A 16,328-nucleotide genomic window follows, 5' to 3' on the forward strand; every position below is an offset into this window, starting at 1 on the left:
TAGTTCCAATTTACTCCTGCTATAAGCTCCTCTTGATGTTGTCAGCCTGCTATATATACACACCACTTTTTCTTCTCTAACCTTTCTATGTGGTGTCCCAAAATTTGGCAAGAAGTGCCTTTTTCAAGGTCACCAGAAATCCTCCCAAACAAACCGATAACCCAAGTGCCTAGAAACAGTCCATTCCAAGAATTCTCCATCAGCCTAGGAAGGTTGCCAGAGTTCTCTCATGATCCTGGATTTCAGCAACACAAAACTACACTAATGTGATCCTGATTTCATCTAATACTCGAGTTTTCTCATTTTTAAAAACTAAGTATTTATTAAGTACTAGTATTTAATTACTTAGGGCATAGCCTTCTATTTTGAAAAAGTGGGCCAGACTTCAGATCATATGTATCCATGCTCTCTGTGAGCCTGTATACATAAATATTGTGAACTTAAGTAGTAGAGTTCTTTTTAGGTGTAGATTCGAAATGCCGAGTTTCAGATATATGGGCATATCCGTTCCACTAAGTACTGAACTAGATGGTGGAACTACAAAGTCAAAATGAAAAGAGGCTTATAGTCTATTGGGGATGCAACATTTACATTGGAAGCAAGTAAAATATAATTTGAGGAGGGAGGGAGCCCTGACAAAGCACAATCAGGACAAGTTTCCAGCAAGGAGTAGCACCTGAGTGGGTCATTTAGGCCGCAGCGGTCCTCAAACTTTTTGAGTAGGGGGGCCAGTTCACTGTCCCTCAGACTGTGGGAGGCCGGACTATAGTAAAACAAAAGCTCACACTGTCTCCGCCCTCAGCCCATTTGCCATAACCCGACGGGCCGCATAAACGTTCTGGGGGCTGCATCTGGCCCGAGGGCCGTAGTTTGAGGACCCCTGATTTAGGGCTAAAGATCCTGAGTCAAAGGCAAAGAGAAAGGACATTTCAAGTATGTGGGGCAATCTATACAAAGGCACTGAAATGGGAAGTAAAACATAGAGCTTGGGGAACAGTAAATGGGTAAATTTGGTAGAAATAAAGATATCTGGAAATGTATTAAAGTATGCTTGAAGGGGGAAGAGGGTCCGGGTAAACCTGAGTCCCCAGTTTGGGGTTTACCCGGGTGCTCTTCCCCCTTCAGGCATCCTTCAATTTGCTTCAGGAAGCATTCATTATCCCTTGGGGGAAAGTATTGTGTGCGGTGCTGCCGGGAGGTAATCCCATCAATTCCCGGGAAGAATTTTAAAATCTAACAGGGGTGTGTGTGTGTTGTGTATTCAGAGCTGAAAAGAATTTAGGCAAGAGCACATTATCTAAATTCTAGGAACTTAAAAAAATCCAGTATTTTAAGGACATTTAAAACGACTATATAGTTTATTTAAAACATTCCAGGGAGGAGTCCACAGGCTTCTCCAGAGCGCCAAAAAGGGTTTATGTCGAAAGAAAAATAAGTTAGTTCTGCCCTAGAAATAACCTCGCCCGGCACCTTTTTACCACTAAGGGCATCCAAGCGGAGCAAGGTGAAAAGACCATTCTAAATGGATCACATGGCAAGGCTCGCTCGAAACCCTCGTTCGGGTGTCTGGGCTCCGACCCTAGGCTTTATCTCACCCTGCGACGCTCCTTCAGATAGGTACAGAAGTAGATATTAGAGAAATTAAACTGTGGCAAGCGTACTGGAAGAGATACAAAGTGAGACGGCAGAGATTCGAGAAAGGAGACCTCATTGAGCGCTACTTAGTAATTCATTTCCTGGGCTCCATCTCGGTGCTCTCCAAAGAGAGGGACCAGAACTCTGCTTTTACTACTTGTTTCAGTTTATTACGGGGGAGGGGAGGGAGAGGCAGAGGTAAGAGTGTGTTAAAGTTAGAAACAGAGCGAGACAGCAAGTGTCGGAGACAGATTTTATTTCCTGGGCCACCTACCCCTCACACTGTACAAGGAGGGGGTCTCACAAACCACAATAAGGCTCGCGCCAGTCTTCCTGCACTAAGGCTTTAGAGTTCGAGGAAAATAAAGCAGCAGCGGGGGAAAATCGTGGCTACGGGAAGTCAGGATTTTGTTTGCAAAAAAGGGAAGAAGGGTGGTTGGTTCAGGCTGCAGGAACCCGCCCGTAGCTCCAGCCCGCGAACGTACCGGGGTGGAGCTTCGGCACTAGCTTTGGGCCGACCCACAGCCGGGCAGAAGGTTGGGCGGGCTCTGCAGAGTTTGAAATTCATCTACCAGGCTGATGACGAACGCAGGGAGCGACGGGAGACGGCTCAGCGCAGCCGGTCCCCAGACAGCGTACCCGCGTGCGCAAGGAATCTCTAGGAAGTCCTGGACCGTCACTAGGGCGACGAGCTCTCTTTTGCATCCCCAGAGCCGCCGCACTCACTTCCGGTCTAGCCTAGGAAATTTCAGTCCCGCCCTCCCCCCTCCCTTTTCCCCTCCCCCTCTTTCCCCTCCTTCCTTCCTTCCAAATCTTCCCTACCCGGTCAGAGCCGGCCGCCGCTGTGCCTGTACCTTTAAATGGCGTGGCTTCGGCGCGGCCCCTGTAGCTGTGGGCTAGAAGACCCCGCGCGCCTCTATTGAGGGATGAACCAAGATGGCGGCTGCTTTGGCTCCGTGAGAGAGGAGGAAGAAGCGGCGGCGGCAGCCGAGAGGGGACCTGGCGTTAGGAAGGGCGCCCCAGGTACGACCGGGGGGGCCCTCGCCGACTCTGGAGAAGCGGAGGGCGCAGGGGCACAGGCCGGGGGCGGACACGCTCGAGACCCGGAGAGCGCAGGGGAGCAGCGGAGCCGCCGGGGGCGGCCGCGGCGACGGGGCCCGGGTATGAGGAAGGAGAACATGGCGGCGGCCTGAGGCGGCGGCTGGAAGCGGCTTGGCGAAGGAAGGGCATGGCGGAGGCGGGAGCAGGGCAGTGACCCGCGCCCGGCGCCCCGTGGAAGCCATTCCTCCTTCTTTCCCCGTGGTGGGCAACTGGGCCTGGACAATAGATCCGCGCAGGAGCACCAGGGCAACGCTTTCCGGGGGGCGGCCGATTCAGACCCCGGCCTCCTTGGTGTTTCCCCCCCCCCCAGCCCGGCCTCCCGGGCCGTGACATGAGGGAGGAGGCCGCCGCGCGTGGGAGTGAAGGCCCCCTGCAGGGAGGCCGCGGTGCGCGGCGCTGAGTGGAGAGGGCCCCATCGGTCCGGGCCTCCCGCCTCCCCTCCCCCTCCCGGGGCCCGCGGGGCGTCTCCTCCACCCCCACCCCTCACCCCCTCCCCGGGCGGTGGCTGCGGGGGGGGGCGGCAGGATGACTGACACCCGGAGACGGGTGAAGGTCTACACGCTCAACGAGGACCGGCAGTGGGACGACCGGGGCACCGGGCATGTGACCTCGGGCTACGTGGAGAGGCTGAAGGGCATGTCCCTGCTTGTCAGGGCGGAGAGCGACGGTGAGTGCGAGCGGGGCGGGCGGCGGCGCGGGGCTGGGCGGCGGCGCTGGGGGGGCCCCCTCTCCGGCCTCCTCCGAACGGAGGCAAGTTCATATAGGCATGGTGGGGAGCGCGGGAGGAGCGCTCGGCACCTCCCCCCCCCCCCGGGGGTACGCTTAAGGTTCCGAGGGGAAGCGGCACCCCGGAGGGAAGGAAGTTAGGAGACAAGCTCCCACCGAGTGCCAGACGCTTTACAACCCGAAACAAGCCTGGGGAGAACTTGAGTGGAGGAAAGTGTCTCTTGGGAAATATCTAGTTTAGAGTGGACTGAGCCGAATGCATTTCCATCACCTCTTCCCCGAAAGGAACGTTTCCTTTTCCCTCCCTCCTGAGGACCAGCCTATTTTTTTACTTAACGCGTGTTTTAGCTTCCTGGTGTGTAAGAGGCTAGCAGACTTGCTCTTGTGGCCTACAGGTGTGTGAGAGTACGGGCGCGCGCGTCCGCGTGTGTGTGCCACATGTGGAAGCAGACGAAGTTTAGGAACCTGGATGCTAGCTTTTTTGTGTTTGTTTCTCATAAATCAATCAGCAGACGTTTATTACTGTGGCCCTACTTTGTACAGGATTCTGTATGCTAAATGCTGGAATTCCAACAGGCACTGTGTTCAACATCTGGGAATACCAGGGGAGGCTAAAGTGTCTGTCCTTTAAGGAACTTTGTCTAATGGGGGTCTTGATTTGAGAGTGACCTTGAGAAAGTCATTGAATATTCCCTTTGCATTTACTAGTTTTGCCTATCAGCAAAACAGTAACTTTTTCCAATGCATTAAGAAATTAGCCATTTTTATTCTTTAAAGAGCTTCCCTAAATGGATTTAGTACTTTACTTGGAAATAGTACATATTTGAGCTCCAGATTCACATCAACAAAGATTGATGAGCTAACTTTGCATTTAATAGAAAATACTACTATGATCTCAAGAGACATAGGCATCTACTTTTCAAAGTATTTTGTTGCTAATATTCTTTGTCCAGGGAACTTCCTGTAAGATGTTTTTTTTCTTTTTTTTTCTTTTTTCTATTGGCCCTTTTCTTTAACTGAATGGAGAGAAAGCATACCATGAGGGTTGACTTTTGGAGTCTTGGAGCACCTGGGTTCAAGACCCATTTCTGATACATTAATAACCCTTAATATCATTGGGGAAGGAGCTCTAAGCCCTGCTAGTTGTATTGTACAATGCTTTTAGTCTGCTTCTATGTGGGAGACTACCCAGAATTCAAAATCATAACTGGTAGAACTTTTATTCCCCTTTTGCTCTTTGAAAGTTTCTAAAGTATTTCTTTTAATTGAGGCTTTATTGTTACTTTGCTCAATTTGAATAATTCTATAACCAAACTATTGACTATAGACAATAAGATCTTGATAAGCGATTTTTCAAATCATCTTCTGATGGCTATTTTCTTCCATGCTGTCATCAATTTCAGTGAGCTAAAGGAAAGTATTTGTGGTTATTGAAGATTACATTTCAAAAGTGAAGTGTTTTAAAAATTAGAAAGTTTACTTTCCACTCAAGATGGAATTTAAATGGAGTCAATCTTCACATATGATTTAAAAGAATAAGCATCAAAGAAAAGAAAAATGCAAGGAAAAACCACATAAGTAAAAGTAATAGTATTTAAGTAAATTGAAAAAATTAAAATGACATAATTGAATTGTAAGTCCAGTAAAAGAATTTTGAAGGAAGGAAAAGCCAAAAACTTAATTTAAGTTAATTTAAAAATTTTAAATGCCTTTTGCCTCTTCCCTTTCCCTCCCCCCCCCAAAAAAAAAGATTGGGGGAAAAACACTGAAGAAAGGCAGATAATGAAGTACATGTTAGAAAACATCTAAGAACCAATAGACTGTTGAAAAACTTGTCTGCACAATACAGTTGGAAATAATGACTAACAAAAATTTGGAAAATTATCCACATCAAATGGTAATCTTATAGGATATTTCACAAGATCACAATTTAGGGATTACTGAAATTACAGAAAAATTAGAAAAAACAAGTGCTTCCAAGAAATACTCATAGAACATTCTCAGGAAAAGCAAAATCATACTGCAAAATAACATCAAACGAGGCCCTGAGATTTAAATCTTAATTAAACTCCAAAAATAACAGTGATTAAAAAAAGAATATTTCAAGCTTCAAGGACAAATATAGAAAAATAACAATTAGTGGAATTCATGAGATAAGGAATGGTCAGAAAAACTGGAATAAAATTATATACAAAAATAAGTCAGAATTATTTGCCCAGCAAATTTGAGGTATGAATTATTAACAATTGAGTATTTAGGTTTTGAAAAGTTTACACTGAAAAAGGTGACTGTAGGGATTGTTTTAATCTAAAAAGGGACAAATATTTAAAACAATCCACCCTTTTCAACAAGACATAAGGTAGTTGCTAATGTTATGTTTGAAACCTCAGTATTAATGTTTTTCCCATATTTTTATTCCATTGTTCTCTTCTGCTTGTCATTTTTGTTAGTGCAAATTCCTGTTCTTTAGGTTCTCTCATTCCTTTGTCCTCCCATACTTTTTTCTTGTCAGTCTTGATTCCTTGTTTGTTCCATTTACTGCCTTGCCAGTCCTAAGTGCTAATTTACTTACTTCATTTCTCATACTGCTTACTTTTTTTCTTTTTTTTTCTTTTTTTTTTTTTTTTGCTGAGGCAATTGGAGTTAAGTGACTTGCCCAGAGTTACACAGCTAGTTAGTGTCGCCGCCCCCCCCCCAGGCTGGGGTTAAGTGACTTGCCCAGGGTCACACAGCTAGGAAGTGTTAAGTGTCTGAGACCAGATTTGAACTCTGGGTCATCCTGAATTCAAGGCTGGTGCTCTATCCACTTCGCCACCTAGCTGCCCCCACAGCTAGTTAGTGTTAAAGAGTGTGAGGCTAAATTTGAACTAGGTCTTCCTGACTTCAGGGCTGGGACTTAAACACTGCGCCACTTAGCTGTCCCCTCAGTATTGTTTTGAATAATGTTCCAATGATGGACTTAAGGTACTACCCCCAAGTTAGAGAAATCTTATTAATAAGACTTGAAGTTGGTGTAAAAGTGTTTTTCTTTTTAATGTAAATAATAAGAAAATGTATGTTCCCTTTCTATAGAATGGTTGAAGAAAAGACAAACCTAACAATTTTATAATGCTAAATAAGAAATGGATTAAGCTCTCCAATAAAAATGAAGAAGTCACAGAATGGATTAAAAAAGCAGAATTCAACAATGTATGTGTTCACTGGAAACAGTTAATCCAGAAAATCCGGAATCTGTAAGGAACTGATACATATTTCCATAAGACTAATACACATTCCTCAGTGCTGGTTTAGGGATGTGACAAGACAATTTTTGAAGATGAAAATAAATACTGGTTAGCTACATTAAAAAAATTTAATTCTAAGGATCAGAGAGATGCAGTTCTCAATGGCTTTGGAACACTACCTTGCATCCAATATAATAGCAAAGAATGTTTGATTTTTGGGGGGTGGTGGAGAAATGGATACTTAGATTGTTGGGCCTGCAAGACTGGCATGGATATAATGCGGATTTAGAATGATTTAATACACATATATTTTAAGAATCACAGTTGTTTATTTTGAGCAGTAATTCCATTGATAGGGGTTTATTCTGTAAGTATAGAAAAGGAAACAGTTTTCATGTTTTTGTTTTGGGTATCAAAACGTTGGAAATATCCTGTATGTTTCCAGTATCTATCAAAAGGAGAATAATAGTTGGATACTTTTTGTTTTATTAATATAATGGAATTTCATGATATTAAAACTAAATATGAAGCATACTGGGTCAAGTAGAGGTACATAAAAATAAAGCTCATGATAATAGAATTTCAAAAGGATTTGGAAGTAGGGACAATGAACATTGTTTAATTTATTTGGCTCTACTTTGTTTAATGATAGTTTTACCTAAGATAATCCTGATCTTTTAGATTGTCTCTACATATGACCATATTTTAAAATTAAATACTACTTTGGAATTTTGTATCCTTTTATGGTTATTCTCTTAGCCAATGCAGATTGCAACTCATTAATGCCTGCTCAGACTGAGTGACTCTCTTGTCCATGTTTTCCTTTAAATTCTCCATAGAACCTTTACCTTACTTGCTGGAGGTTTAGATCTCTTAACACTGCATATATACCAATGGGAAAAAAAGGACTATTGTCCTTTTTTACCATTGTCATATAACTTTCTTGTGACATGACTTTGTTCCAAAGATTTTTCCACCCTCATGAAAGATACATGACATACTCATCAAGGATTTAGAACTAGTCCTCAGAAGTTGTGGAAGGATTCCCTAGAAGTCATTCAGTCATTTAGATGGATCTGTTTGAAGTGTCTGATCAGTATGCTTCATAATCACTCAAAAGACTTCAGCATTTTTATCTAAAAAACTGTAAAGAGTGCAAGTTACCCTGTGATACACATTTGAATGAACAACCTATCATGTTAAACTCAGATCTTAAACAACCACTATAAATAGTGAACTAAGTTCAGAGTTGTACAAGATAAGTAGAATAGGTTAAATTGCCTTTGAGAAATTGTACAACTCTTGTTGTGTTCCCCTCTTCTTCACCCCCCCTTTCCCAATTCTCCCTGAAACAAAGGTCATCTTTTTGTACCTTATAGAATTTCCTTCTAACTACCTTGTTAACATTGTGTTCTGTAGTTGACATAGCTAAATTTTTACTTGTTCTTTGTATAATTCATATAGAAACCAAGTGATTAAAAACATTTCACATAAGAGAGTAGAATATCCCTCAATTAGGGATTGTCCACTTATCCTTTCCCCCCCAAAAATTAAAACTTTGTCAGCCCTGGAAATAGTAGTGCTGTGTGTTCATTGAAAAGAGATCTTTTAGATGAAGATCTCAACCTTTGTGAGCACTACTTCATGTATTTCCCTCAACTTTATAAGATAAATTTAGGATTCATCATTCTTTGGCAAGGAGGGTGGTGTTAGATATTTCAAGCCTTTACATTGTCACAACTCTGTAGACATATTTGTAGATATTACAGTGAATTCTAGATGACATACAGGTTCAGAAGTGACTTTAGGGTGTTTAAAAGCTTTTTTTTCAAGCTCAAACAAGTGTAAATATGAATAATAAAAATGGTCATAATGCTAGCTCAGATTAGAAATTAGCTATTTCAAATTTACTTCAGTTCAGGAAAATATCTAAATTCTTTTTCTCATATTTAGCCTCAGTGTGTGGTAAACAGATAGTGGGAGCTAGAATCAATGGTAGGAGTAAGATGCAAGATTGAATTTAAAGATTTGTAGAAAGAACCTTTAGTGCAGTAGAAGTCTTGCATATAAGCAATATGAACACTTTAACATTTTTACAAATGAGAAAACTGATGCCCACACAAATAAAGTATCAAAGTATGTTCAAATTACTCTTTTGGAGCCATTAACTAGAAACTGTCTTTTGATTCCTAGGACAAAGTCATGTTATAATACAAAGCCAAACATGAATTATTTTGAGTTAGTACTATTTTGGATTATTGTGTTACTACTGCTACAAACTTATACTTGTTAATAGGGATAATTGATAATTTTATTGTTGTTAGAAGAAAAACATTTTTTTTTTTTTTGCTGAGGCAATTGGAGCTAAGTGACTTGCACAGCTAAGAAGTGTCTGAGATCAGATTTGAACTCAGATCCTCCTGACTTCAGGACTGGTACTCTATCCACTGCCCCAAAATAGGTTTTTTTTAATAAATTTTTCATTTTTTATTTTCCTACAATCTCCATAAAGCGAAATGAAAATAAATCTTATAAATATATTTTATGTATTATATTTTTTAGATAAATATTTATTTTGAAATATTTGTGTCACTTTGTGGCTATTGGGAATAAGTTAAGTATTCCATTAAATGGAACATCCAGAATATCTTTCCATCTGCTAAATGTTTATATCTCTCAGGAAGTTTCTCCTCAATAGAATTTTTAATGGGGAACAGCTGAAATAAATATATAACATTTATTGTAATTTAATTGGTTTGTCATCTCACTTAAAACTTGTATCTATGTCATAGATACTCTTAACTAATTTTTAATAGGCATGTTTGTGGTGCTTAGTGAGATACACCTGTGAATTTGCTAAAGTGTGAGAGGTGCTCATCTACTTTTTGCCTTCTATAAGTAAGCTAATATGTGATTGTAATTTATAAAAGGAGTAAGGAAAGATGAATTTCACTATTACGCTAAAAAAGCCTTCAGAAAGCATAGTGCACAATTTGGAAAAATGTGTGAAGTTCCTATTTTGTACTGTTTGAAAAGGATTTGAGAACAGATAGTCTTATGCTTTGCTTACCTTTTAAATGTATTGTTTTTTTAAGTCTGGGTGTCTCTTACCTACACTGGAAATACAGGGGCTGTTAATGGGTTTGATTGATTACTTATGAGCACTTGCTTGATTTCTAACATCTGGCCTGCTTGTCCTTCCCTACTCAACTTGGTGGCCCCCTGCTCTTAGGTACTTAATTTGATGCTGAAACTTAGAAGCTTTTGTGGGCTTGATGTTTCAACTAAGTTTCTTTAAGATCTACCAGGCTCAGGTTTTTTGGTACTTGAAATTACTCAAATGTGCTACCATATTACCAATTTATTGGCGTCTTATAGTTCCATGTGTTTTCTGTATATTACCATTAAGATGTGCAGTAGAATTTGTCAAGTTTGGAGAGAACGGGGAAACACAAGCAATTATTTTAAGCACTTACTATGTGCCTGGCACTGTGTTTAGAGCTTTACAAATATTTATAATTCTCATGACACCCTGGGAAGTGTTACTATTATCTCAATTTTACATGTGAGGAAGTTGAGGCAGATAGGTTAAGTGATCTGCTTGGGGACCAGTAGGTAGTAAGTATCTGGAGGCTTGATTTGAACCGAGCTACCTGGGTAAAGAATTTGATAGTCTGTTAGATGATAACAAGTAACAATAGTAAACCACCAGTAGTCCACCTAATGACCTGTGAATGATTTTTTAGGGCCATAATTTTATTGGATACTTTTCAGAAAATATGTACTCAGTTTTTGGGAAGGTTTTTGTTATCAGAATTTTATTTAAAAATTTGTAAATCTGCCTTGAGGAAATAGTAATAGTCTGGAGGTAGATTGGCTAAATTTATTGGTCATCTCTGTTTTGTGGAGGACTTTTAAAGAGTTTGAGGGCCATAAATGGGTTGAGGTTTGATTGATAGAGCTAATTGCCAGAGATGGAGAAGACTAAAAGTTTTGAAAAATAAGAATTTTCTGAGTTACCTATTGTTCAATTTTTAAATATTGATAATTCTTAGAGTAGGGTACAAAGTATTGAAAAAGAGGAATTCAAAATATGTACATCAAAATTCACGGTAAACTTTGAACTGCAATATGTCCGTTTATTTTTTTTGTATTCATTCTTAGTCCCCCTTCTTCCATGTAGTTCTAGAAAGAAGTCTCTGCCCTTACAGAGTCCTATCAAAGAGTAGGTTCCTGAGGCAGCACTGTGTAGTGGAAGGAGTATTGGGTTTGGAATCAAAAGAACCTAGGTTTAATTTTTTTCACTTATTTTCACTTATTTCACTGACTTTGGGCAAGTTATGTCCCTGGTCCTTACCTATTATCAACTGTAAAAGAGAGAATGTCCCTTCCATCTCCTAATCTGCAATTCTTTATGTAGTGTAATTTGAAAAGGGAGCAAGCTCTAACATTTGGAGAAAATTCATGGAAATTGTGACATAAATTTGGACCTCAGAGAAAGATTCCAGAAAGGGGACATGAGAAGTAATACATTTTGGGGCTTATGGGAGACATTTTATGTGAATGAATAGAATAATCAGTTTGAGGAATAGCTAATAATCCAGTATGGCCAAAACATAAGGTACTTGAAAGGAAGGATTATTGAGAAATAAGGCTAGAAGAGTAGGTTAGAAAGATTGTGGAGAACCTTAAATGTTGTACTCTGTTCTCTTGTGTATGCCTGAGCCCCTTGTGTATGCCCATACACAACTGCCTCCATACCTTATTTTCAGATGTGTGCCTGAAATTGAATTCCTTCTATACCCATCCAACTTAAGGGCTGCCTTCTTTGTGAGTCCTCATAATCTTCCTCCCATAAACATTTTATAACTTATTTAATTCTGTGATATTTTATTGACTTAATTTTATAACTTTCTCTTTTGAACATTCTCCCCTCACCCACACTAACAAACACACACCCCTACTTTGTAACAGTTTTAAAAATAGAACCAGCAGTTCAGCAAAACCTTTATATACCAATATTTACAGTATTAGCACACCTGGAGTCACCCAAAGAAATAAAGAAATGAGTTATTCTTAAATCTCTGGCTAAGCTTAGTCAAGTGATTTATTTTTGTGTTTTTCTAATTAAATACATTCATGTTGTGCAAGTATTAAAAGAAAAAAAGTTAAGCACACGCTTCCCCTTTTGCTTAATTTGTTCTTTGCCTAAACCGTCTAGGTACAAATTAAATGTAAAAATATTACTATCATTATCCCAGAGTATGCAGTTTGGTTTGAGGAATATTTTTGTAATTGTAGTGATTAAAGGTGGAATATATATTCCAGATATATATATGGTTTGACTTTTATTTCAACCCAAAAAGTACCCTGTTAACTACATATATATAGATATACATATAGATAGATAGATAGATAGATAGATAGATAGATAGATAGATAGATAGATCTTCTTGTGAAAGCTATTTTAAATATTGGCTTGTCCTGTCAATGTAGCAAAAGTTATATGCCAGATGGCTCATGTTTTATGCAAACATGCATAAGAATCTTGTATCTCCATCTCATTACCTCAAATGAAAACATATTAACTTTCTAAATGTTGACTGTCTATACTCTCCTAAGCATAAAAAAAGATAAGGGAAATAAATACTTTTAAATAGAAGTAATATAAATCATAAACAAAAATCATTTATATCAGTGGATAGAGCACCAGCCAGGAGGACCTGAGTTCAAATGTGGTCTTAGACATTCCTAGCTATGTGACCCTTGGCAAGTCACTTAACCCCAATTGCCCCAGCAAAATAAATAAATAAAAATTTTTAGAAATCATTTGTGAAGGTTTGGCAATTGTCAATGCTGAAAAAAATTATCCACGCATATAGTAAATAAATATAAGTTTTAAAAAATCATTTGTAATATAAGTATGGATGTCAGCCTGCTGTGTACATTTCAGAATGGGGCAGACAAATCTTGGAAGTTTGGTAATATCTTTTCTTGCTTATATCTTTGTTTTATATCTGGTTTCTGATGTCCCCAATGTAAAATTGTCCTCTTAATAATTGAATTATTAGTACATTGTCTTATGATTCTTGACTTGTCAACTTGTCAAGTTCAGCAGTTTTTACATCAAGAAAATGGGACAAACTTTATAGGAGTGTTTACCATCTCAGCACAAATGTGTTCCGTGGCCTTCCAAGTTCGTCTTATAATAGTTGCATCTCCGTTTTGCTAGAGACAAGAATTTCTTGATTCCTTTGCTATGATTGATCTGCAATTTATTTTTTGTCATCTATCAGCAATTTCATTTCATTTCATTCATGTGTGTAAAATTTTTTTTTTAATTTAAATACCAAAACAAAAAATATTTACATATTCATAGAGTACAAGTATAGAATTAATTGTCCATTTCGTATCCCTTGGGTATAATAATTTTACACATTGCTTTCAAAACTATTCTGCTTGTATACTTCCTTCTGAATAGCTTTCTCTTGTATTCTGTGAATAAAAAATGCTTCAGTGTGGGGCAGCTAGGTGGCTCAGTGGATAGAGCACCAGCCTTGAATTCAGGAGGACCCAAGTTCAAATCTGGTCTCAGATACTTAATACTTCCTAGCTGTGTGATGCTGGGCAAGTCACTTAACCCCAGCCTCAAAAAAATACTTCAGTGGTCTTGTTTTCTTTGGGGTCACTTGCTAACAACCTCTTGTCTTCTTCCTTTTCCAACTAAAATCAGAACAGGAGGGATATGAGAAAACTTGTAACAAATCAGCACTCAAGTAAAACAAATTCATTTCTGTAAAAATTTTCTGCATCTAGAGACTATTACCTCTCTGTCAAGAGATAGTTAGCATATTTTATCATAAGTTCTCTGGACTCTTGCTTGGCTCAGCATGTTTGCATATATAAATACTTCCCTTTACTTCATTCTGCCTCACTTGACAGTAGCTAAGATTCAATTGTCGCTTGACATTTTCTTAAAGTACAGTGATCCTATTACATTTATACCAGTTCAGTCATTTTTCTATATATCTGATGTCCTCTTGATTTTAGTTTTTATCCTTTTTCCTTTTTAATCCCCACAATCTTCCCTCCCTTCCCTTCTCCCCCCAACACACACTTTTCAAGAACAGGAAGTTTGTTTTGCTTATTGCCACTTCCCTGCTCCTTTTGTTCTTTCTCTTAATCCCATACCTCCCTTTCTCCCCCCACCTCCACTCCCCTCCCTTGAATTTTTACTGAGAGACTTTGTCTCAATTTGTCTACCTTTGGATAATATTGAAGTTCATTTTGATGCTTACTCCTTCCCTTCCTACATGTTTTACTCTTATGGAACTTCAGTTAGGAGAGCTCTACCTCTTCATTTTTTAAAAACATTATTTGTATTCCTTTTATTCTCCTTTTTCCTTAAAACTCTGGAACAGAACCAAATCACTGTTGCTACCTTCAGGACTTGTTTTTCTTTTGTAAATCTTTCAATATCTTTTGAAGATAAAAGATTATGAGGGAAAATTTATTTTTCTCTATTAATATGTTTCTCTAGATTCTTCTGTTTTCATTAAAAAGTTGTAAGCCTTTTCCTTTTTCCTTTTTGGAATATCATATTCCAAAATCTTTTTTTAGAAAATGCTTCTAGTTTTTGTGTAGTAGCGTCACAGCTAGGAAGTATTAAGTGTCTGAACTGCTGCTTTCTAAATACTTATAGTTTTTCTTTGAAAAGGGAACTCTTTTTGTGTTTTGTGATCAGTGGTTTCTGTCTTGTCTTTGTTCTGTAATGGTTCCAGACAGTTTTCATTTGAAATATAGCCTTTTTAGGCTTTTAAGAATCGTGGTTTTTGAGATGATTTGAATCTTAAAAATATTTCTTTGACTTTTCTTGGTTGTTAATAGCTTGATACCTTTTTTCCTTCTGTTCAAACTTTGTTTTTTATAGAGTCACTTAATTTTTTTTTGTTGGTGGTGCTTTTTCTTGCGGAGTCTTTTATTTACTTATTACCATTTTCTCTTCTAATTTGATTTTCTCCTTCTAGATTTAATTTTCTTATTTGAGACTAGGTTCAATAAGTTCATCAAGTTCAGCGCCGGGTGGTCAGCACTGATCTCACCTTGTCTGGATTCCTGTACTGATTTCCCTTTCCCCTCTTTCTCTTCCCCCTAACTTTGTTTAGAGATACTCAAGACATTCTTATAACATTTCATGATAGAATACAAGAGATGTTGGAGCTCTGCTCACTGAATGTTGCTGTTCCCTGAGAGAGAACATGTAGGTTTATAATTACCCATGAGCCCTGGTGGGAAACTGATGCTCTATTGTTGCTACTAATGATCAGAAGGTAATGCAGTCTACACATTCTTCTGGACTTCCTATGAGACCATAGGATTGTTTGTCATGCAGTGAAGATGGTTTTGCTAATAGCCCTCTTCCATTATTGCCTATGCATTTCTGACTGGCTTTTTTGTGTAATTTATGAATGGAACAAGTCAATTATCCTTTTTTCATATTTCCCGTTCATTAGTCAGTTAGGAATTTCAGATTTTTGAAGCAGGTATAGGACGCTATGCCTGTCTTAGTCCAGTCTTGGCAGGAAGTCTCTTAAAGTCATAAAGTCTTAAAAGTAATTTAAAATAGAAAAACTGATTTCTGCTTATGAAACATTGGGAATGAGCTTTTTCAGTGGTGACATTTACCACTGAAGAAGTTTCTTAGCTTGGGTTTAAGTATTTTCTCTATTTTGGGGTCATGTGCTCTTTTTTTCTCAACACCATGTCCAATACTTGAGATAGTGCTCCAGAATGACATACAACATTTTTATAAGCAGTGAAGAAAAGTTTCTCCTTATTGAATAATTCATTTCTTTGCACAATTGAAAATTTCAAGCAGACCCCCAGAGAAGGAACACTGGAAAGTGAGTGTGAGTGTGAACTGTTTGCATTTTTGTTCTTCTCAGGTTATTTGTACCTTCTGAATCCAATTCTTCCTGTTCAGTTCTGCACACATATATTGTATCTAGGATATACTGTAACATATTTAACTTATATAAGACTGCCTGCCATCTAGAGGAGGAGTGGAGGGAGGGAAAGGAAAAGTTGGAACAGAAGTGAGTGCAAGGGATAATGTTGTAAAAAATTACCCATGCATATGTACTGTCAATAAAAAGTTAACAAAATAGAAAAATATATATATGAAAAAAATTTCAAGCAGGCTGTTATGTCATAACCTGCTCTGCTACTTATATACCAGATCATTTATATGTAGTAGTATTTCCAGGATAAGTGCTTATGGGGGGGGGGGAAGGCTTCAGGGCAGTATCATTGAATCAATTAAAAAAATTTTATTGGCATAACAAGTCAGTTAAATTCATATATAATTTGCTTTTCCCCAGTCAGTGGGTATCCACCTTGTTTCTTCTCCTTTGATACCACACCCCCCCAAAAATATTTTGTGTATGTATGTGCAGTGTACAATATTGGTGGAATGATTTGTGGATGTTCTCATATGCCTTCCTTCTATTTCTCTCATTAGTCATTTGTGGCATTTTCATAAGGTAAGTATATGTATCCTTTTTATATCTTTGACCATTTATCTACTTGAAAATAACTTTTAATTTTATATATTTCCTGTACATCTTACATATCCTATGTTTA

General features: G+C 38.7%; 1 protein-coding gene across 5 annotated transcripts in view; it reads left to right on the top strand.

Annotated features, from left to right (window-relative positions):
* PPP4R3A (protein phosphatase 4 regulatory subunit 3A) overlaps nt 1-16,328 on the top strand; it is a 56,235-nt gene that overhangs the window by 1,524 nt on the left and 38,383 nt on the right. For 2 of the 5 annotated variants that reach the window (XM_074289715.1, XM_074289716.1), the window contains exon 1: nt 2,530-2,658. The exons of 1 other annotated variant lie outside the window; for it this stretch is intronic. In XM_074289715.1, the coding sequence (XP_074145816.1) occupies nt 2,562-2,658 (97 nt within the window). In that variant the 5' untranslated portion in view covers nt 2,530-2,561. Of the gene's footprint in view, nt 1-2,529; nt 2,659-3,261; nt 3,404-16,328 lie in introns of those variants that run through there. 2 more of the 5 variants (XM_074289712.1, XM_074289714.1) reach the window with 1 other exon arrangement.

The sequence above is a fragment of the Sminthopsis crassicaudata genome, chromosome 2 (assembly GCF_048593235.1).
Source record: "Sminthopsis crassicaudata isolate SCR6 chromosome 2, ASM4859323v1, whole genome shotgun sequence".
Lineage (NCBI taxonomy): Eukaryota > Metazoa > Chordata > Mammalia > Dasyuromorphia > Dasyuridae > Sminthopsis > Sminthopsis crassicaudata.